General features: G+C 41.8%; 1 protein-coding gene across 48 annotated transcripts in view; it reads left to right on the top strand.

The window, feature by feature from the left end:
* Window positions 1-23,995, top strand: part of RIMS2 (regulating synaptic membrane exocytosis 2) — a 748,363-nt gene that overhangs the window by 304,828 nt on the left and 419,540 nt on the right. Inside the window, exon 1 of one of the 48 annotated variants that reach the window (XM_078851469.1) lies at window positions 2,466-2,537. The exons of 46 other annotated variants lie outside the window; for them this stretch is intronic. In XM_078851469.1, coding sequence (XP_078707595.1) covers window positions 2,470-2,537 — 68 coding nt within the window. In that variant the 5' untranslated portion in view covers window positions 2,466-2,469. Of the gene's footprint in view, window positions 1-2,465; window positions 2,538-18,254; window positions 18,364-23,995 lie in introns of those variants that run through there. One more of the 48 variants, XM_078851468.1, reaches the window with a different exon arrangement.

Raw genomic sequence — 23,995 nt, 5'->3', positions numbered from 1 at the left:
AAGTTGCAGTGGGGGAGGTTTAGATTGGATATTAGGAAAAACTTTTTCACTAAGAGGGTGGTGAAACACTGGAATGCGTTACCTAGGGAGGTGGTAGAATCTCCTTCCTTAGAGGTTTTTAAGGTCAGGCTTGACAAAGTCCTGGCTGGGATCATTTAACTGGGAATTGGTCCTGCTTCGAGCAGGGGGTTGGACTAGATGACCTTCTGGGGTCCCTTCCAACCCTGATATTCTATGATTCTATGGTTTTCAAAAGAGAATGATAATTCAGGCAATTTTAATAGTAGTTGACCATGTGAGGATTTTTTCAAGAAGAGGATTAATTATACCATAGCTAATTTTTTAAGAGACGTTTCATTAAAAGCAATAATTTCAGTTAGATTTCAGAGCTCCTGACAGTGATTTGCCTTGGTTTGCTAGGAAGGATCTCAATTGGTTTTTGAAAGGCCCCAACAAGAACAGCATCCCGCCCGCAGAGATACAAATAATGAAATTAAAATACCTTACCTGTTGAGAGTAATCTTTTAAAAATAATAACTTTCCCAGACCTGTAGAAGGAGATGGTTGTTAAATATGTATTTTTCTTTTTCGAACGTTTTCTACATTTTGTCATATGAATGTTGTGAATACACTATATTTGCTTCCTCAGAGGATTTTCCTAGTAGAATCTCAATAATTCTTATTATTTAATAGATAATAATTATCATAATTTACCGAAAGACCCACCTAAAAATGTTCACAAACAATAATAAAAGAAAACAAATGAAAAAACACCTACTTCTTAGCAAAGTTTTAAGCAGAATGTTGTAGTTAAATATTATATTTTACCAGGGCAATATTGGTAGGCTCAAGAAACCTAGAAAAGTAATTTGAACAGCCTAAAAATATATGAAAGGGGCACTGTCAGCCTGAATATTCTCCAACCAGGGGTGTGTGCACGAATTTAAGTTTGACCCCTTTTGGAGGGGCACATTCTGTGCAGCTCTCTCTTCTTCCTCCAACTCCGGCCCTTGGAGGAACTGACTGCCCTCCACCACCCGGGCCCTGGCAGGAGCTCGCTCTTTCCCCCATCCTGGCAGGAGCTCGCTCTTTCCCCCACACTGGTAGGAGCTCACTATTCCCTCCCTTCCTGCCCCAGCCCTGGCAGGAACTTGCTCTGCCCCTGCCCACCTGGCCCTGGCTCTTTCCAGCCTCCAGGGCTCCAGGGCCAGAGAAGTTCTGTGCCCTATGACAATTATTGGGGGCTTGCCCCCTTTGTGCACACTGCTGTCTCCAGCAGACAGTTATGATGCAGTCTTTCAATAACAAGCCCAAAAATGTACCCATTGTGGGGGAGTGCAATTTTTTGTCTCTACTAGGTCCTGCGATGAGGTGTGGGGTTAAGCCACCCCATCACATATTGCGGTTGAGAAGAAAGTAAATCTTTAAACTGTTAATTCTAGTAGATTTCCCACTTGTAAATAATATGGGAATAACTGAACATATCAAATAAAAGAAGTATGTGAAGAGCTGATAAACAGACTTCTTTCAACACCAGACCCTAAACAACTGTCCCTCTGCTCCCACCCCACCCCACCCCCCAAATATTCCTTTAGAGAGTCAGGGTTTCTGGAAACTACTCTTCCTTTTCTAGGAAGACCTGCCCCCTTCTCCCTACACCTCGTGCCTCCAAATGTTTTAATTAAATACTCCAAAATGTTTATTTCACACTTACATTTCCAGGGTTTCAGCAGGTTATAGCAGTGCCGAATTTATTCCTAGAACATCTAATATAGGACTCCATACAGGAAGGCACTGTATAGAAACCATTTTCTTCCCTTTGTTTCTAACAATGAAGATAAGAACTGTTTCATGGGAGAATCATCATATCCTCATGGATTAATCTTTAAACAAATGTGGTAGAATGAATCAGTAGGAAAAAAAAGTCTGTCATTTTCTTAAGGAATGAGTTTCATAGCTAGAAATAAGATGACACACTGTAAGCGAAACAGAGTAAACAGTCTCCAGTCTGAGATTCAGCTCTGGGGGGTGGATCTCCACCTACTCAGGAGTACTCCTTTCCTTCAGTCTCCAATGCAGCAACTGGAAAAGTTCTTTAGCTGAGTGCCAATGCAAGATGAAGGGGAAACTGAGTTGGAGTTAACCACTTGCTCACTAAGGTCCATGTATTGCCCCTGATCCCTGTCACACCAACTTTCTGACACCCTTAAAGGAAAACACCAGTGTTTTCAAAATGGTCTAAACTTTTGTATAAGAATAACAGAATTTATTTTTTTAAATATAATAATGAAGAAAAGAAAAAAAATCAAACTGACTTTGTGAAGGCTGCCACTTCCAGTTTAAATGGCAGGAAATGTCTGAAATTAGGACACAAGAAACTCATTCTACAGTGGGAAAAGCCATGAAATTTGGACACAGATTTGAGGCAGCTTTTGAAGTGCTCACCTTGCTCACCAGGATGCAGCTTTGATGGGGCCAGGAGCAGTGGAGATATTTTCAGGGGCCAGAGGTGGGGGAGAGACCTCAACCAGGAGCAGGTGAGTCGTACTCCTTTCTTTTCTCTCCCCCACTCTTTGGCTTCAGTGTCTGGGGGTTGCTTTTCTCTTCCCGCAATCCCCCATTTTAGTCATGCTCAGGATGCAGAGAGAAGTGTATGGGGGGGTGCCATATGATGCACATAGGGCCCAGGCTTTGGGACTTTTCCTGCCCACTGCTGCCACCATTGAGTGGTGAGGTAATGATGGTGGGTGGTCTGCTCCCATTTTGAGGGGTGGAACAGGAGGTGGGTTGATACAGTTTGCCACCTAGCCATTGTGGGTTTCCTGTTTCTTTCTTACCCTTAATCTAGTTCCTGGGTCTCTGCTGTTGCTGGGGCTAGGCTGATCACCAGTTTTGGGGTTTGGAAAGAATTTCACATGTGGCAAAACTGTCAACCTTCTGGGTGTTTTTTTACCTTTCATCCAGCATGCAGGGGAGGAAGTCCATGCTCACTGTCAGCTTACAGTTCACCATGGGGCTTTTGTGCCCATTGAGAATCACAATAGAACAACCCTGCCAAATAATTTGGGGGTGATTATCCCTGTTAGGTGATAGTTTTAAATAAAGTTGTGGCCTTTGCATTTAACCATGTTACTGTGTCTCTGTCTCATTGTTTCTGCATCCACGTCTAATTTCAGCTTGAATGCTTAAAATGGACTGCCCAAAGGAAAACTACTGCTTTTATTAACTGTATTCTCTTCTCAGAGATATATGTAGAAGTATCAGTTATGGTTGAATGACATGAGTTACTTGGGGAAGAGTTCTTTTCCCTAGGGTAACCAGGTGTCTGGTTTTCAACCGGAACACCCGGTCGAAAAGGGATTCTGGTGGCTCCGGTCAGCACCGCTGACTGGGCCGTTGACTGTTCGGTTGGCCGCCCCGCGCAGTGAGATTGGCAGGCTCCCTGCTAGCCTCTGCGTGGCCCCCGGGAAGCAGCCGGCATGTCCCCCCTCTGGTTCCTATGTATAGGAGCAGTCAGGGGGCTCTGCATGCTGTTTCCATCCCAAGTACCGCCATTGCAGCTCCTATTGGCCGGGAACCATGGCCAATGGTTCTGGGGGTGGAGCCTGCAGACAGGGCAGTGCACAGAGCCACCTGGCCATGCCTCCGCATAGGAGCTGGAGAAGGGATGTGCTGCTGCTTCCGGGAGCTGCCTGAGGTAAGCTCTGCCCGCAGCCTGCACCCCTGACTCCCTTCTGGGCCCCAGTCCTGATCCCCCTCCCACCCTCTGAACCCCTCAATCTCAGTCCAGAGCCCCCTCCTACACCCCAAATCCCTCATGCCCAGCCCCAGCCTGCAACCCAACCACCTACCCCAGCCTGGAGCCCCCTACCGCAATCTGAGCCCTTCATTTCAGGCCCCACCCGGGAACCTGTACCCCCAGCCCAGAGCCCATACCCCCTTCCATACTCCAAACCCCTCGATTTCACCCCCCAGCCTGGAGCCCCCTCCTGCACCCCAAACCTCTCATCCCTGGCCCCACCCCAGAGCCCACACCACCAGCCAGACCCCTCATGCTCTCTCACATCCCAACTCACTGCCTCAACCTGGAGCCCCCTCCCGCACACTGAACTCCTCATTTCTGTCTGCACCCCCAGCTGGAGCCCTCTTCCTCCTGCACCCTAGCCCCCTGAGCCAGCCCGGTGAAAATGAGCAACTAAGTGAGAGTGGGGAGAGCGAGCAACGGTTGGCTGGACTGACACTCGTAGGAGGGATGGGACAGGGATAGGGCAAGGTGTTCGGTTTTGTGCGACTGGAAAGTTGGCAACCCTACTTTTCCCACCTTTGCATTATGCAATTAAATCTAAAATAAAGATTTTATCCTTCACCAAGGAGCCACTCCCTTTTTCTCCATTCCAATATACAAGGGAAATTAAAGGTGACACAGATGGCATTGTAAATTACATTGGTGAGGCAGCAGAAGTCTAAATTGGTATAACTTACATACCATGGCCTTGTCTAATTTACTGAATGTAGGCATTCTGTAGGCATAATTGAAACATCCTCATATGTCTCTAATACACTGTTTCTACATGCTAAGTTAATACCACTGGTACATAAGTGTTCACATAACTGTTGGGATTTCTCTTGTGGTAAAAGGCTAACTACCCTGTCATTCAACACTGTCAATTTGCACTGGTTTAATGATAGCGTGTATAGCAAACTGACATAGTAGCTGTTTCAGTCTCCACCAGCGTCTCTCAGTGTACCAGTCTCTCCTGCAGTGGCCTCACTGGTTGATTTTCTGTAGTCTACTGACCATCATCTGCAATCAAATATTCTGGGAGCCTCCACTTGTACAAACTGCGCCTCTTAAATCACACTGTGTGTATTGTCTCTGCTTCTGTGTGATCCCTGCGTTTCAATGCTAGCCTCCCATGCTGGTTTTGGATCATAACTCAGAAGCTTCCATACGCCTGGCTTGGTGAAGAAATACAATCCCGTATATACCGCTTCATAACTGAGTATCTTAGAAGCTGGCCCCTCCCAGGGTATCATGGCCACTGTGAAAGTGCCCCAGGAGAAGATAAAGACTTTCAGGCTGTGTTTTACTGCAAAGTTGCTCTGATGAAGGGAGGAAAGCTTTATCCTTTTCTGAAAATTTAAAGCTGATTCACGGCACACAGGACCTGGATTTAATTGTGGACAGCACTACAGCACCCTACACTGTTGTTGAGAGTTCGGGAGGGAGGAAGATGTCTCAGCTGGGTACTAGGAGCAAAATTGAGTATGTGGCTGAGATTATGCCATGATCACAAGACACCTTCTCAGGCAGATGGCACAGAAAGGGGATGTGAGAGGTTCAGAAAGAAGACTGAGGAGATGCTCTGTCCCTCTACATAAGGTATGTTGCTTTTTATTGTTTTTGTAGATTTTGGCTTTTTCTGCATCTATCTGTCTGTCTTGTCACCACTTTTGTTGTTTTGTTAAATGGGCAGGTGCATCCTTACAAGAAGGTGGAGATGCTATCCACTTCCTCTACTGACTTCACCACTGTAGGATACATGGCAGCATTTCCTCCCACATATTCACAGCTTGTTTTGTAAGATTGATTGGATGAGTCGTGCTACATGACCAGCCTCAATATGGGGACAAAAAGGGTAAATGTAAGTGTTTATAAAAGGGAGAACAACATAGAAGCATTGAAACTGGCAAGATATATATTTATTTCAATAAGGTTGGTTTGTAGATTATATTGTTTGAGCCAGTCCATAGGCTTCTGTCAGCAAGCAGTCCAGGACACTTTTCTAGTGGAATCATCTTTCATGCTGCTTTCTGTTAATCTCATGAAACATGTGTAATAGCCACCTATTTAGTAACAAGCAGAGGAAACGGGGATGCGGGCGGTGGGAACCATGAATCTGTCCAAGCTCCTTTTTGTCAGCCTGCAAGCCTAGGACAGCAATGTCGTGGACTAATGTGTCCTCGGTATTTGGAGGTAATCTCTGGTTAAATTAGAACTCCAGTTTGGCGATTAAATTGGGTGATCAAATTTACTTTCCCCATGTCCCCTTGAAATTCACTTATGACTCTTCACCTCCTGAGGCTGTTTCATGTTAAAAGCAACTATAGAGGAAACATATTGATCTTTCCCCCATTCAGTCTAAGCGGGTCATTCCTTCCTTACACATCTGAGAAAAGCTGTTTTAGCCTGCAGTAAGTAAACATGGTAGTACCACATCTCAAAACTCTTAACACTTCACATCTCCCCAATCTCCATAAAGGGAATTAATGACATGAAATAAAGAAAGTAGGTGATAATGCCCGTGTTATCTTGAATCCTTCATCACACCACCTTTCTAAAAGTATTTGGAATTCAAAAGTGAACATAAAATAAGTTTTACTGTATTATTTGCTATTCCAGGTGTGGGTAGTGCATTCATACCTCTTGCTAACCCTGTTCTTCTTTCTCAGTTACAGCCCATTGCTGCATCAATGCCAGAGTCAAGAAATGCCAGCCTATCTCAGACCAGGAGATTAAATGGGCATTCAGGAGCTCAAGTGGCAGAATGTTTGACCAATATCCATGCCAAGAAGAGAACAATGGCAAAATCATTCTTGAGTTTAAGAAGAATACAAAAGGAGTTAATGACAGCCTATCAGAAGGGGGGCAAGTTTAAAAGTTTGAGGAGAAACAAAAGGCTTCCTTTGCACACCAGGAGAAATTCAGGTTTGAGGACAGCAACTATGATGGAGCAAATCAGTCATGAGAGGGAAATGAGGTTTTTGTAGCAGCAGTTCTACAATGAACTCTTCAGAGACCATATACAAACATCAAGACAAACTAGAGGACCCCAGCCTGTCCCTGCACAAGTCCATTCACATATGCAGCATGTACCAGCTTCTGAGTTCAGTACCACGGCACAGGCCAATAGCAGTGCATACTACACCCTGTGGGTTTTCACCTGTTTCCTCCCAAGGGCCATAATTATGGAACTCCACCCCAGATTTACAGAGAATGGAAATCAGGAATCCATACAGCATTTCTTTCCCATAGTTCCTAGCCATAGTGGCAGACTATGTTTTGTTTTTGTGTGTGATTTTCTTGCATTGTTTTGTTCTGATCACTCCAGTCTTTATTATTTATTGAAGATGTTCTGCATACTTTGTATTAAAGAAAGTTGGTTCTCAGCCTTTGTCTTTATCAAGATGTCAGTAAGCAGATTTTATTAACCCCCCCAAGCATCTCATTAAATTATATTCAGCACCTGATTACTTTACTCTTCACTACTCCATAAGCTTCCTTACGCAATTGTTATATAATCAAATTATTACTGAATATCCATGGTTAATCCTGCCACCTGCAAATAAAACAATCCTAGTAATAATAACCAATGAATATAGTACAGTCTGGTACATTTATAGGTGCCCCTCTTTGTCCCCTCACATTCCCCTGCATTTACAAATAAACAGCATAGTATTTCTGTTTAGGTCTACACACTTAGTGCTAGCGGCATTTAAAGTATCAGGCTCCTCTGCTTGTCTCTCTGGCTGTGCATAATTTGTATCAAATTCTGTGGCTTCCACAGTCTTTTAAACACCTTACCCTTGCTTTCATGAATGTTGTGTTGGCTATATGCAGGAGATACTATGATAACCTTATGTGGATTGCACTGTCGTGTGTCAGCAGGTGCTGCCACATTTCTACAATTATCTTGCCACTTCCTTTTCCCTTATGAGTGGAGCTCACATCCCTGCTCATCTGACACTGAAACTTCAGGCCCAGCTCCCTATATAGATAAAGGTTTCCTTCCTCATCCAGAACTTCGGCAACCACTGCTACTTTTCCAAGGTCTTGAGAACAATAAAGGCCCACCAGTGTGGCATTGAAGTCTTGACTCAAAAATGGCATTGCACCAAGCAAATGTCCTTTTCAGACAATTGATGAAGGCAATAGAGTGGGCAACAGCTCCTCACTGGAGTTGCAGTGCAAATTCCATTTATTGATGCTCTTTGCCTCTGGCTTTCTAGCTGCATATCGGGAACAGCCTTTATTGCCCATGATCCAGGACCTTTAATGGCACTAGGTAAAGCATCTTCAGGAGCTGCAGCAAAAAATTGGGTCTCTGAGCTATGAGCAACCTAATTGTTTTGGTTGGTTGCCATTGTGTTGCAAAACTGTGAGTATATCCTAGTGACTTATAGGAGTTTGACCTCTTTTCTCACATTTCCCTAGAATTGCTTTCAAAATTCCCACAAGTCATTGCTGCAAGGAGGTGTACTTGGAGCTGGATGATAAGTATACAGAGAGCAGTACAACTTTGATGCTTGACAAGAGTGCTATGCGTGGACATGAGGCAGTACTGCACCCAAAACAGGATGGTTAGTCTGGAGGCACTGTACTGCTGTTATTTGTACTGGTGCAGTCTGACTAATTCACTTACTAATGGCACCATCTCTAGCGTAAATGCTCCCTGACAGGGCAGAAGGGCAAGACTGTACTAGAAAAAGCAACCAGCAAGAAAATATAAGATAAAGCAGAGGACCATTCAATGTATCACAGTCTAAATGAGTGAGAAAGAAGGGAAGGTAACTATTCCCCAACAGAGAGTCTGTATCATTATCTTATATTTCCTACCACAGAAGCCTTTTTACAAAGAGATAATTACTGGCTCTCTCTGCTGGCAAACAGATCTGTTTCCTATTCTCCCCATACCTCTTCCAGTTTTTGGAAAATATCGAGATTCAGACCTATGGTTTTGCACATATAGCTAGTAATTGTTAATGTAATCTGCTACCACATTCTTTCTCCCTGGGACATGCCCTGCTTGCAAATACAGATTCTTGTTCTCAATTCTTTGGATATTTGTAATGATAGATTTCTCATCCATGCAGACTTGGATTTTTCTTTCTTGTTCAGATAAGGTCTGTATATGCTATTAGAATCTTTCAGAAGCCACATACGAATCATTTGTAGAATGTTGAAAGCTGCGAATGGCTTCCAAATTATTAATGCTAATTAGTGTATACTCTATTTCTCTCCACTGCAGACCAATAACCTTGCTTGAATTGTCCATTTAGAGATGCTCTCCAACACATCCTTGGAAAGCTGTGTCCAAAACAGTGGGTGGTGCAAGTGGCAGGAAAGAATGAAGCTGAAGAAGTATCATTAATGACCTCCCGCACAGTAGATATTCTCCAATTCTCTTCTGTTAGACTAACCTTGTGATCCCAATTTTTCTGTTTATTCCTCTCCTGGAGCAGACACGCTTTCAGTCCAAGTAATAAAAGTTGTCATCTAAAATACAGGTAGTGATGATAGATAAAATCTTTGGAGAGGGGCTAACTTTCATTACATGTCTGTTTCTGTGGTCATGATTTTTTGACACAGCTATAGTTTTTCCTCTCTTTCCTGAGGGAAATTCTGTTGCTGTGTAAACCAAATTGATAGTTAATCTTCAAAATTCCAACTCTCTAAGCAGCATTGATTTTTCTTGATTTATCACAAGCCCTAAAGCTGTAAGGAAGTAGCCGACTACTTTGTAATGGAAAGATAAGCGTTCTTGAGACTATGCTATTAATAGCATATCAGCTAAATAAACCAGTAATCTAATTCCATTGCTTGGGGAGACATCACCCTCATGAGTAAGGTAAACAACCTCAGTGCCACTGATAGGCCACATGTAATTAATTTAATTTGATACTTCTTCCCCTCCCAGCAAAGTCTCAGCTATATCTTGTACCTGTCATGCATTGGTACACTTGGCTATGCATTTAAAAAAAATTGTGTAGGCCATTAATTATTCAATTGCAGGTTGCAACCTTCAAATCTTTCAAGCTATCCATTCTGAATGTTTTGATTCTTTAAAAAGCATTTAAATTATTAAAAATCAACATGGCTGCACACTCCCCTGAGACTTTCTTTACTGTAAAGAGGGTGTTTCAAGAGATTCTTGTTCCCCACTTTCTTCGTCTGTCAACTCAAACATCCCAGACGTCACATGGTCTTTTATCTCCTCTCTCAACGTTGACCTGGCCTCCTTGTCTAATGAAGCACCCAGAGGCTCTCATACTTGAAAAAGGCTTCCATGAAATATATATTTAGCCCTTCTTGCTGCCTAAGGTAACAGCATATATAGTGACTCTAAATTCTTCTAAATGATTATACCTTCCAGAAATATGCCAGTAGTTGTGCTGGTGTAGTACTGTTAGTATTTTAAAAGCTGTTATCGGCATCTTCACAAAGTGTTTTAACACGTCTCTTCCCTTATCAGAATGTATCATTTTCTGTTAACTGATGGCTCACTTTCTACTGGGAGACTGAATCATGGCCAATGGTTCTACTCATTCCACTGCACTTTCATTTGGTAATTTGGTGTTGTGTAAGGCACCCAGCTGTCACACCACTGAACAATTGCAACCCATGTTTTTCCACCAGCTGCCATTTGGGCTTCTGGATGGCTTGGGTTGTCCTCTTTGATTAGTTCAGAACATTTCTAGAGATTAAATAAACAGGGGTGTTTGAGTGGGAGTTCTGTTAGAGGAGAAGGTATTTGTATGTATTTGTATTGGTATTTATAGACGCTTGTAGGGGCAGTGTGCTGGGAGAGAAGCTGAGCCCTGATTAGGGGTCAGGGCTTCTCTGACTAAGGGTCCTATGAAGATAACCAGCCAGTCAGGCAGCAGCACAGACAGCTGCTGTGGCACAGGAGCCAGCAAACAGAGCTGTAAACAGGGGAGTTTGAGTGGGAGTTTGTCTGGGGGGGAAGAATAAGAGCCAGGCAAAGGAACAGACAGGCTAGTGAAGGGAGTGTGGGGTGTTCTGGTTGTGTTTTGGTGCTCGTTGGGGGTTTGTTTTGCTGTGGGTGGTGGTGTTTTGGTTTGGTTTGTGTTTCCCAGACTAACAGGACTTAGGTGGGAAGGCTAGGATAGATACAGAGGCAGCAGTGGGAGTGACCCAAGTAGTGGAAGACACAATGAAGATGACTGAATGTAGAAAATGTGGCACGTACATGATCCTGGAGGGGGCACCTGAAAAGAATTTCTTCTGCACGAAGTGCTGCCTGGTAGAGCTGATGGAAGAGAAGATCTGAGGATTGGAGATGCAGGTGGAGGCTCTGGTTGAGTTTAGAAGGGGGTTCAAGCGGATGATGGAGCAAAGACATGAGGAGGCTGAAGGGAAAAGCTCAGACTTGCAGATGGAAGCAGGACCGAAGAACTCTGAGGGGACACTGCTGGGTGAGGAAAGTGGATAGTGGAAGCGTGTGACTAAGAGAACCAGGCAGAGGAAAAGACAAGGCAGTGAAGGAGAAACAGAGCTCAGGAACAGGTTTGCGGAGTTGGAAAATGAAGAAGGGGCACAGAAGGTGGCCACTGAAGGTGAGAGGGCAAGGAAGAAGAGAAAAGCAGATAGTTCTATTGGAAGAGGGCAAGAGTCAATGGAGATAACAACACCAGATATGAGCCCCACAAGGATACGGGATGGGTTGCAGAGGATTGCAAGGGACAATAGGAATCGAGAGGACTTGCAGCCAGATGGAACAGGGGATAGACTGGAGAATTGCGCCATCTCCAGGAAAAGGCAGGTCTACGTGATTGGGGACTCATTACTGAGAAGAATAGATAGGCCTGTAACAAGAGCTGATCCAGAGAACAGAAGGGTGTGCTGTCTGCTGGGTGCTAAGATACGGGATGTGGATCTGAGGCTGAAGAGGATCCTAATGGGAGCGGGAAAGAATCCCCTAATTATCCTTCATTTGGGAACAAATAATACAGCCAGATTCTTGCTGGAACGTATCCAGGGAGACTATGCCAGGCTGGGGAAGACGCTTAAGGAAATCCAGGCTCAGATGATCTTCAGTGGGATTCTGCCTGTTCCTAGAGAAGGGCAACAAAGGTGTGAAAAGATTATGATGCTCAACAGATGGCTCAGGCAGTGGTGCGATAGGGAGGGCTTTGGGATGTATGGCCACTGGTAAGCATTCATGGACAGAGGACTGTTCTCTCGGGATGGACTTCACCAGAGTAAGGAGGGAAATAGACTTCTAGGATGGTGGATGGCACAACTGATCAAGAGAGCTTTAAACTAGGAATTCAGGGGAGATGGTTGGGAGAAGTCCAGGTAATCACCATGCCAGATTTTCTCTTTGAGAGGGAAGAAAATGAAGTAAGAAAGGATATAGCTGTGGTTAGGAGAATGGACACACGGCAGAAGGGCTGTGTACATACCAATCTAATAGATAATATTGGCAGTAGAATGTCTGGGCTCAATCGGGTAAAGAATTTGAGCGAGGCCAAACAGCAAAAATTAAGATGTTTGTACATGAATGCGAGGAGCCTAGGTAACAAAATGGAGGAACTAGAGCTACTGGTGCAGGAAGTGAAACCAGATATTCTAGGGATAACAGAAACATGGTGGAATAGTCGTCAGGACTGGAGTACGGGTATTGAAGGGTATGTGCTGTTTAGGAAAGACAGAAATAAAGGCAAAGGGGCTGGAGTAACATTGTATATCATAGAATCATAGAATCATAGAATATCAGGGTTGGAAGGGACCCCAGAAGGTCATCTAGTCCAACCCCCTGCTCAAAGCAGGACCAATTCCCAGTTAAATCATCCCAGCCAGGGCTTTGTCAAGCCTGACCTTAAAAACCTCTAAGGAAGGAGATTCTACCACCTCCCTAGGTAACTCATTCCAGTGTTTCACCACCCTCTTAGTGAAAAAGTTTTTCCTAATATCCAATCTAAACCTCCCCCACTGCAACTTGAGACCATTACTCCTCGTTCTGTCATCTGCTACCATTGAGAACAGTCTAGAGCCATCCTCTTTGGAACCCCCTTTCAGGTAGTTGAAAGCAGCTATCAAATCCCCCCTCATTCTTCTCTTCTGCAGGCTAAACAATCCCAGCTCCCTCAGCCTCTCCTCATAAGTCATGTGTTCCAGTCCCCTAATCATTTTTGTTGCCCTTCGCTGGACTCTCTCCAATTTATCCACATCCTTCTTGAAGTGTGGGGCCCAAAACTGGACACAGTACTCCAGATGAGGCCTCACCAATTTCGAATAGAGGGGAACGATCACGTCCCTCGATCTGCTCGCTATGCCCCTACTTATACATCCCAAAATGCCATTGGCCTTCTTGGCAACAAGGGCACACTGCTGACTCATATCCAGCTTCTCGTCCACTGTCACCCCTAGGTCCTTTTCCGCAGAACTGCTGCCTAGCCATTCGGTCCCTAGTCTGTAGCTGTGCATTGGGTTCTTCCGTCCTAAGTGCAGGACCCTGCACTTATCCTTATTGAACCTCATCAGATTCCTTTTGGCCCAATCTTCCAATTGGTCTAGGTCCTTCTGTATCCTATCCCTCCCCTCCAGCGTATCTACCACTCCTCCCAGTTTAGTATCATCCGCAAATTTGCTGAGAGTGCAATCCACACCATCCTCCAGATCATTTATGAAGATATTGAATAAAACCGGCCCCAGGACCGACCCTTGGGGCACTCCACTTGATACCGGCTGCCAACTAGACATGGAGCCATTGATCACTACCCGTTGAGCCCGACAATCTAGCCAGCTTTCTGCCCACCTTATAGTGCATTCATCCAGCCCATACTTCCTTAACTTGGTGACAAGAATACTATGGGAGACCGTGTCAAAAGCTTTGCTAAAGTCAAGAAACAATACATCCACTGCTTTCCCTTCATCCACAGAACCAGTAATCTCATCATAAAAGGCGATTAGATTAGTCAGGCATGACCTTCCCTTGGTGAATCCATGCTGGCTGTTCCTGATCACTTTCCTCTCATGCAAGTGCTTCAGGATGTCAATGATGAGGTAGACTGTAAAGAAATAAGAAGTGATGGAATGGATAAGACAGAGTCTGTCTGGGCAAAAATCACATTGGGGAAGAAAGCTACTAGAGCCTCCCCTGGGATAGTGCTTGGGGTGTGCTATAGACTGCCAGGATCCGATTTGGATATGGATAGAGACCTCTTTAATGTTTTTAAAGAAGTAAATACTAATGGGAATTGTGTGATCATGGGAGACTTTAACTTCCCAGATATAGACTGGAGGACAAATGCTAGTAATAATAATAGGGCTCAGATTTTCCTGGATACGATAGCTGATGGATTCCTTCACCAAGTAGTTGCTGAACCGACAAGACGGGATGCCATTTTAGATTTGGTTTTGGTGAGCAGTGAGAACCTCATAGAAGAAATGGTTGTAGGGGACAACCTTGGTTCGAGCGATCATGAGCTAATTCAGTTCAAACTAAATGGAAGGATAAACAAAAATAGATCTGTGACTAGGGTTTTTGATTTCAAAAAGGCTAACTTAAAAAAATTAAGGAAATTAGTTAGGGAAGTGGATTGGACTGAAAAACTTGTGGATCTAAAGGCAGAGGAGGCCTGGAATTACTTCAGGTCAAAGCTGCAGAAACTATCAGAAGCCTGTATCCCAAGAAAGGGGGAAAAATCATAGGCAGGAGTTGTAGACCAAGCTGGATGAGCAAGCACCTCAGAGAGGTGATTAAGAAAAAGCAGAAAGCCTAGTAGGAGTGAAAGATGGGAGGGTTTAGCAAGGAAAGCTACCTTACTGAGGTCAGAACATGTAGGGATAAAATAAGAAAGGCCAAAAGCCATGTAGAGTTGGACCTTGCAAAGGGAATTAAAAGCAATAGTAAAAGGTTCTATAGCCATATAAATAAGAAGAAAACAAAGAAAGGAGAAGTGGGACCGCTTAACACTGAGTATGGAATGGAGGTTAAGGATAATCTAGGCATTGCCCAATATCTAAACAAATACTTTGCCTCAGTCTTTAATGAGGAGCTTAGGGACAATGGTAGGATGACAAATGGGAATGAGGATATGGAGGTAGCTATTACCACATCCAAGGTAGAAGATCCAAACTCGAACAGGTTAATGGGACTAAATCAGGGGGCCTGGATAATCTTCACCCAAGAATATTAAAGGAACTGGCACATGAAATTGCAAGCCCATTAGCAAGAATTTTTAATCAATCTGTAAACTCAGGGGTTGTATCATATGACTGGAGAATTGCTAACATAGTTCCTATTTTTAAGAATGGTAAAAAAAGCGATCCAGGTAACTACAGGCCTGTTAGACATCTGTAGTATGCAAGGTCTTGGAAAAATTTTTGAAGGAGAAAGTAGTTAAGGACATTGAGGTCAATGGTAATTAGGACAAAATAACAACATGGCTTTACAAAAGGTAGATCGTGTCAAACCAACCTGATCTCATTCTTTGAAAAGGTAACAGATTTTTTAGACAAAGGGAATGCAGTGGATCTAATTTACCTCGATTTCAGTAAGGCATTTGATACGGTTCCACATGTAGAATTATTAGCTAAATTGGAAAAGATGGGGATCAATATGAAAATTGAAAGGTGGATAAGGAACGGGTTAAAGGGGAGACTACAGTGGGTCACACTGAAAGGTGAACTGTCAGGCTGGAAGGAGGTTACTAGTGGAGCTCCCCAGGGATCAGTTTTGGGACCAATCTTATTTAATCTTTTTATTACTGACCTTGGCACAAAAAGCAGGAACGTGCTAATAAAGTTTGCAGATAACACAAAGCTGGGAGGTATTCCCAATACAGAGAAGGACAGAATATCATACTGGAAGATCTGGATGACATTGTAAACTGGAGTAATTGTAATAGGATGAAATTTAATAGTGAAAAGTGCAAGGTCATGCATTTAGGGATTAATAACAAGAATTTCTATTATAAACTGGGAATGCATCATTTGGAAGTAACAGAGGAGGAGAAGGACCTCGGAATATTGGTTGATCACAAGATGACTATGAGCCGCCAATGTGATATGGCCGTGAAAAAAGCTAATGCAGTCTTGGGATGCATCAGGCAAGGTATTTCCAGTAGAGATAAGGAGGTGTTAGTACCATTATATGAGGCACTGGTGAGACCTCATCTGGAATACTGTGTGCAGTTCTGGTCTCCCATATTTAAGAAGGACGAATTCAAACTGGAACAGGTACAGGGAAGGGCTAGTAGGATGATCTGAGGAATGGAAAACCTGTCTTATGAAAGGAGACTCAAAAAGCTTGGCTTGTTTAGCCTAACCAAAAGAAGGCTGAGAGGAGATATGATTGCTGTCCATAAATATATCAGAGGGTTAAATACCATGGAGGGAGAAGAATTATTTAAGCTCAGTACCAATGTGGACACAAAAACAAATGGATATAAACTGGCCATCAGGAAGTTTAGACTTGAAATTAGACAAAGGGTTCTAACCATCAGAGGAGTGAAGTTCTGGAACAGCCTTCCAAGGGAAGCAGTGGGGGGAAAAAGACATATCTGGCTTCAAGACTAAGCTTGATAAGTTTATGGAGGAGATGATGTGATGGCATAGCCTAATTTTGGCAATTAATTGTTCTTCGACTATTAGCGGTAGATATGCCCAATGGCCTGTGATGAGATGTTAGATGGGGTGGGATCTCAGTTACTACAGAGAATTCTTTCCTGGGTGTCTGGCTGGTGAATCTTGCCCACATGCTCAGGGTTTAGCTGATTGCCATATTTGGAGTCGGGAAGGAATTTTCCCCCAGGGCAGATTGGCAGAGGCCCTGGGGGTTTTTCTCCTTCCTCTGCAGCGTGGGGCATGGGTCACTTGCTGGAGGATTCTCTGCACCTTGAAGTCTTTAAACCATGATTTGAGGACTTCAGTAGCTCAGACATAAGTTAGGGGTTTGTTACAGGAGTTGGTGGGTGAGATTCCGTGGCCTGTGTTGTGCAGGAGGTCAGACTAGACAATCATAATGGTCCCTTCTGACCTTAAAGTCTATTATTCTATGAATAAATATTCAAGTGTCCCATTCTTTGTCCCCCAACCATTCCTACAAACCAGCAGCTGAATGGGCTAACTCGCATCCTTCAGATAGACACAAATCACGCAGTGGTGATGCCTCAAGTTCCCCCAGTATTTTTCACCCAAAACATGACATTAGAATATCAAATTCAAAGAGTTGGGAATCTGGATTGAAAATGTACTGTCTACTTCCTCCTCCTCTTACTGTGCATCTTTCAATATCTACAGTTCAACTTGTCTTCTACTTTCCTTCTTTAGTATTGTTCATCCTGCTTGTACTCCTGTCAATTTACTGAATATCAGATGTAAATCTTGCACCATAACAAGTTATAATAATAAAAACTACTTTTCATTTCCATAATGCCTTTCATCCAAGACTCTGAAAGCCCTTACAGATATTAATGAATTATGCCTAAGAGCAGCTCTCAGAGAGGTAGATCAAACATTAGTTCTACTTTTCAGATGGAGAAATTGAGACACAGAGGGTTTTCAGTAATTTGTCTTAGTTCATCGAAGAAATGACTGAGAACAAAGAATAGATGCCAGCTATTCTAATACCCATTCTTGGGCTTTAGTCACAAGCTCATTCTGCATATCCTGACTTTGGATGATCCTGAAAAATCCAGTCTGTCAGATAAATACATGTTTGTCACTGGGTTATGAAGATGGAATTAATTTTATGTATTGTGCATGCTATTTATAATTACTCAGATGTACAAACAAGTTTACAAAATGTGTATTCTGTACTCCCACTGTATGAGAAAATCCAGGTCACTCCTTTTTTCTTTAGGCCAGGTTGAGGAATGTTGAACCTTTTCTTTTTCCCCAGCAGAACACCAAAACATCAGATTACACATTCTCCTTCACTCATGGTCTTATACATGCAATACTTCAGCCCCCTATGTGCTCTGAGTGGGGTCCTTTTGGATTTACTCATTCTTTCATTCTTAACTGCGGTCTGTTCCTATTTTTAATACATACCCACTTCAGCTTTCCTTAGTTGTGTTCACAAGATACTGTCATATGTAGCTGCACCTTTTGGTTATGTGTGTTATCTTGTGAAAAGTCTGGGTTTAGTGTACCATGAAGCAAAGTTGATCAGTTCTTGCGACTATGGTTCTTGCGACTATGGAGAGGAGAATCATACCCTAATAAAAGGTATCTTAGCTTATTATAAATCATTTGATTTATGATTGTGGAAGTCGTTCTTTGCATTTTTGTTTTGGCTTGTCATTTTTTTAACTGTGAAAACTTCCTTGAAACAATGGATTATTTCTTTAGAGGGACAGTTACCCTCTTCACCAACCATTAAGGCTTTCTCTGCAACATTCATGCCAAAATACAAATGCTTCAAAATGTTGAGAAAAATCTACATGCTAAATGGCGCTGGTGGTAAAATAACTAAACACTTTTTACCTTTCAGGTTGAAAATTAGCTGCAATATATATGATGATATACTTCCCCTTAAATCTGAGAACCGAACTGAGCCATGAGAATGTCATCTCTTCATGCTCCTTTTCCTCACCAGTCTCCCATCCAAGGTGGGGAGAGTCTAAGTTGTTTCTTAATTTGAGTTTTCCCATGAGATACCACATTGTCATGGCTACTATATTTTCTAAATCACATTTAAACTGAGAGGTGGTGCTTTCAATCCAGAAATTCTGTTAAGATTGAGTCTGTTTTTAGTAGACAGAGGGAGCCTTAATTAGGAAATAATAAGAAATTGGTATGGGTCAGAGTACTTCTTCATAAGGTACTGCAGAACTCTTTATTTTAATGCAAATGAGGGTAGCCATGTGTTTGCATGTGTCACGGTTCCTCCCCCACTCTGAACTCTAGGGTACAGATGTGGGGACCTGCATGAAAAACCCCCTAAGCTTATCTTTACCAGCTTAGGTCAAAACTTCCCCAAGGTACAAAATATTACACCTTGGACTGGCCGCTACCACCACCAAACTAATACTGGTTACTGGGGAAGAACTGTTTGGACGCGTCCTTCCCCCCAAAATATTTCCCAAAACCTTGCACCCCACTTCCTGGACAAGGTTTGGTAAAAAGCCTCACCAATTTGCTTAGGTGACTACAGATCCAGACCCTTGGATCTTAAGAACACTGAACAATCCTCCCAACACTTGCACCCCCCCTTTCCTGGGAAATGTTGGATAAAAAGCCTCACCAATTTGCATAGGTGACCACAGACCCAAACCCTTGGATCTGAGAACAATGAAAAAGCATTCAGTGTTTTACAAGAAGACTTTTAATAAAAAATAGAAGTAAATAGAAATAAAGAAATCCCCCCTGTAAAATCAGGATGGTAGATATCTTACAGGGTAATTAGATTCAAAAACATAGAGAACCCCTCTAGGCAAAACCTTAAGTTACAAAAAAGATACACAGACAGAAATAGTTATTCTATTCAGCACAATTCTTTTCTCAGCCATTTAAAGAAATCATAATCTAACACATACCTAGCTAGATTACTTACTAAAAGTTCTAAGACTCCATTCCTGTTCTGTCCCTGGCCAAGACGACTACAGACAGACACAGACCCTTTGTTTCTCTCCCTCCTCCCAGCTTTTGAAAGTATCTTGTCTCCTCATTGGTCATTTTGGTCAGGTGCCAGCGAGGTTACCTTTAGCTTCTTAACCCTTTACAGGTGAGAGGAGCTTTCCCCTGGCCAGGAGGGATTTCAAAGGGGTTTACCCTTCCCTTTATATTTATGACAGCATGATATTCTTGTCACATTCCCATCTGCTTCTGAAGGTGTGTTCTGATGCTTGCCAGTTGCTAGAAATAAATACTATACATTCATTTTCACTGATTTTTCAAATTGGTGAATAGAGCAAAAATAATTCAAAGTGAATATTTTCAGTTCTATAGTATGTTCAGCACATGAAACTGAAGTAGATCCTGTAGCTGGTTTTAACCTAAGTTTTCAAAAAGTATATCAAGATTTGTCCAACAAATATTTTAAAATAATTAATATTATCTATTTATTATCTGAGAAATATCATAACACAATAGAAGAGGTTGAACAGATGTACCATTAAATGCAAATACTAGAATTAGGCAATTGTAAGAGTAGTTTTTAAAATATGCCTGGGCCTGGAGTGTACATGTTGCAGGCAGTACAACTGTAGCAAGGCACTAATCAGCTAAGTACCATAATCCTCCTTATAGGGTAAATTCTTACTTGACCTCCAGCTATATACAGCACATGGTAACAGTATTAACTAGAACCCTCCTCTCATACTCTCAACGGCTTCCCCATTAGGTCAACTCTCTGTCTTGAATTATTAGTATTAGTTTTGTTTTATGCACTGTACCTTTTTCTAGATGCCGTATATCTTTTAGTTGTATTTTGGAGGGAAAAGGATTGTAAAGAAATATCCAGCAAGTTGTATCTACTAATTAAGAGGCTGTTCATATGATTACACTGAAGCTAGAAGGATTAAATGAAAGTGCTAGTCAGCACAGAAATTGATGTATTCTCATGATCATGATGCTTCCTACTTCCCAGATGTGCAGTGGCTGATCAGAAGGTAATGCCAGGAAGAAAGGTGCTGAATGTGCTTTGTGAAAACAATGTATTATGCTCAGTATTTGTTGTCCTTTTGGGGGGAATTAGGAAAATATTTATTATTTTAAACAAAAGATTTATTTCAGGGATTGTAAGATAATGTACTGAGCATTAGGCACAGGAGTGTAGCTGTTGTGTCCTTAGCAAGGTCTCATATCCTTGCTGATTTTTTAATTCAGTATTTTAACTTGAATGACATCTGCAGCGTATAGAATTTCCTTACAATACTGCATTTGTTTTAATTGTAATTTATGCAAACTTTTAGAATTCTACTAATAATATTAGTGTTTTTCTGTATCTTGAATGCCATTTCTTAACAGTTCGTTACATAGGTTGTGGACATCCTTCCTTTTTATTCATGTGATCTCCTTTACATTGAGCACTCCATTATTGTTTACCTCACTCTCCATCTTTTATTTTACCACTGTATTATAATTGGTAGGGGGCCCCATTCTTCTCCCATGGATTGCAATTGGAGCAGGATTGAACCTAATAATTTCAATGTACATTGTGACTAGTTAATTTAATAAAAGGAATTTAGCATTTTAGTGTTATATTCAACACATCAAATAAATTGTTTTCTGGGAAAAGTAGGTCAGCTACAGTTCACAAAGCTATAAAACATAGAAATCAGTAACTTTGAAAATGTTCGCAAATAACTAAAAAACAAAGAAAAGTTTTGGAATATTTTACCTACCTTATGAGGGGTAAGTGTTCATCTGTGAAGTTGACTAAAAAGACTACGAGATTGAAGTATTTAAACTATTAATTTGTCTGTTATTATTTTCAGTTATTTGCTACAATAATGAATTCTCAAAAGTGTGTGTGTGTGTGTTTGTGTTGTTTCCAGTTACTTTCTAAATCATCGTAAATTAGTGAACTTTCAAATAAAACTAAGTATATATTTTGGGGCTACAGTTCAAAATTATTACATGATCTTCGAAGAGGACATTTTATAAACTTCATGTTTTATAACTATAAAAGTAATTCTGCTCATTTGTTGAGGCTAATTCTGTTCATATTTCTCTAAGTTAAATAGTTAAACATTAATAATATTTGTTGTAAATATCAGTCATAATAAAATGATTAGAGCATCTTTCATTATCAGTATCATTTTCCCACATGCAATGCTCTTGATGTAATAAAGAAAATATATTATTTTTGTACTTGAAAATTGTGATTTTTTTAAACAAAGGAATAATTGATTAGAAGCTTTGCCGACAAACAAAGGCATGTCTAAAATCATTTTGGTTCTTTAACTTAAAATGGCAGAATATTTTATTATTTTGGTTACAGGCAGCAGCTTCTCTTTCTTAGTGTAGCCAGTTTCCTACACAAGTTAAAATATCCTAGAATCAGTGGTATTGTGGAATAAACATGTATTGGATGCTGCATTTTTTATAAGGTGTATATGATTTCAAAATGAAAGTCCAGGTTGTTTTGTATATCTCTGCAATCACATCCTGTTCAAAATGAGGTTATCAGTGATAAATGTCATTATGTTAATGAATTTGTTACCACAAATGTCCTTTCATTCTGTTGATACCAGATTGAGCCCATAGTGAGTGTTTTTCTATATTCCAGTTAAAGCTAACAGATCAGCAACTGCAGTGTGATTTTTTTCATGCTTCAGTAAATTTTATAACCCTCATTGCAGGCTTAACTCAGTATTGCCTGGAAATTCTTAGATAGAAAGCATTACAGAGATACAAGGTATTGTTATAAAATGTAATTTGTAAGGAGATTGTTGAATTGAGAAATTAAGTGATATTTCAGATAAATTTTATTTAATGATTTGGTTACACAATTCAATGCTGGACCAACTGCAGCACTGTCTGTTCAAAGGACTATTAGTTAAATTAGCCTGTAAAATGAATATATTTGTTGTGTATCACACTAGGCTGCTGAATTGGCTCAGCACAAAAAACACGGGGTCAGCTGTATATGTCCCATTTCCCAGTAGAGTGAGAAACCAAATAAAAAGCACAGATACAGGAAAGATTCCATGCAATATAGTACTGTACAGTATGTGAGAATTGGAAAAAGGGAGGTCTAGGGAGAAAGTGAAAGTAGTTTAAAGCATTTTTACAGGAAAAGGTTAATATTCTCAATAAATTGGAGCAATATCTGTTTTTTGAAATGTGTGCAAATGGTTGCTTAGGTAGAATATGATTCAGCAATACTGCGTCAGGAACATTATGTACACAGAATGAGAAAATAACTGAAATTAATACAGATACAGCATTTGTAACATTTACAAAACAGCTAAAATTTGGCTGGATTCATTACTGTGGAAAAGAAAATATAAGGAAATATTTTAATGAAAAAATCTCATTGTAGAAGCACAGAAAAGACCTTGGATATTTCAGCCTGATCTCCTACACGCTGCAGGATTCTCTCTCTTTAGGTCGAAAATCTGTGTTGTTTTGAGCATTCAGTTTCTACTCTCAGTTGCATTTGAGGATTCCGTACCCTACACAGAAGAATAACTAAAATCGGGGAACCCCAGAATGGACCATCAATTTCTGTGGAGTCATTCCTGCTGCAACCAGTGGCCCCAGTGCCTCACTTGCCAAGTCCATGCAATGCTCAGCCCCTGCCTTCCAGCTCACCTTCCCCATCTCTGATAGGTGACACAGGCTGCTGGAAGTGGGGCAAGTCTGGGCAGATGCCCTGGGGGTAGCCCTGGTGAAAGAGCTGTCCTACAGCTAACCCACTGACCACTCAGGTTAGGCCCCACCAGCTCTCCATCAAGATGCTGGGGCACTGTGGGGCCAAAACTTAGTGAGTGGCATTGCAACCTGATTCACAGGGGTTGCAGCACTGCTCAGGTTTGGCCCTATGGCCACTCTGACATAATGCAAAGCCAAATCTGAGCAGTGCTGCACCCCATGTGTACCACGTTGCAATACCACTTACTGAGTTTTGATCCTGCCACCCCCCATGTTGACAGCGGGACAGCAGGTCTAAACATGAGTGGGCAATAGGATGGCCTACCCTGCTTCTCTTTCCTGATATGAATGTACTGCGCATACAGGTGCAAGTGTACTGATTAGCACTTGGTCACTTGGGCCCAAATGTCTTATGCATCCTTTTAGGATCCAAACGTGCAAGGTCCTGAATGTCTCCAGCTCAGGTCCAGGCACTTTTTTTTGCACATCTCTAAGAGATGGTTTCTCAACTACTTCCCTACATCTTACTGGAGGTTAGGAACCTGAGCATTTCTGAAAATCCCACTTGGTGCCTGTCTTTAAGCACCTAGATACCTTTAAAATATGGTCCTTAAAACCTATATGCATTGGAACCATTCTTAAGCAATTTCTCAGAGGAACCAAAATATTGGTAATCAAATAAAAGTGATCATCTCATAAAGGAGGAGCAAAATTTGCTCCATATATTTGGAGATTTTTTGGGGTGGTCTCTTACAAGTAGTTGCATAATAACCCTGTGTCTTGTACAGCTTTCCTTGTCGATTTCCAGGGGAAACTGGAGGGAACCAGAGGCATGCATTGCTTCTAAAGTGTCTAGTTTGTTACTCTGAGGATTACAGTAGTGCTAACTTGTGTGATTTTTGTAATGATTCTGTGATAGTG

The sequence above is a fragment of the Lepidochelys kempii genome, chromosome 2, assembly GCF_965140285.1.
Source record: "Lepidochelys kempii isolate rLepKem1 chromosome 2, rLepKem1.hap1, whole genome shotgun sequence".
NCBI classification, from domain to species: Eukaryota; Metazoa; Chordata; order Testudines; family Cheloniidae; genus Lepidochelys; species Lepidochelys kempii.
This window is presented reverse-complemented; position numbering and strand designations above follow the sequence as displayed.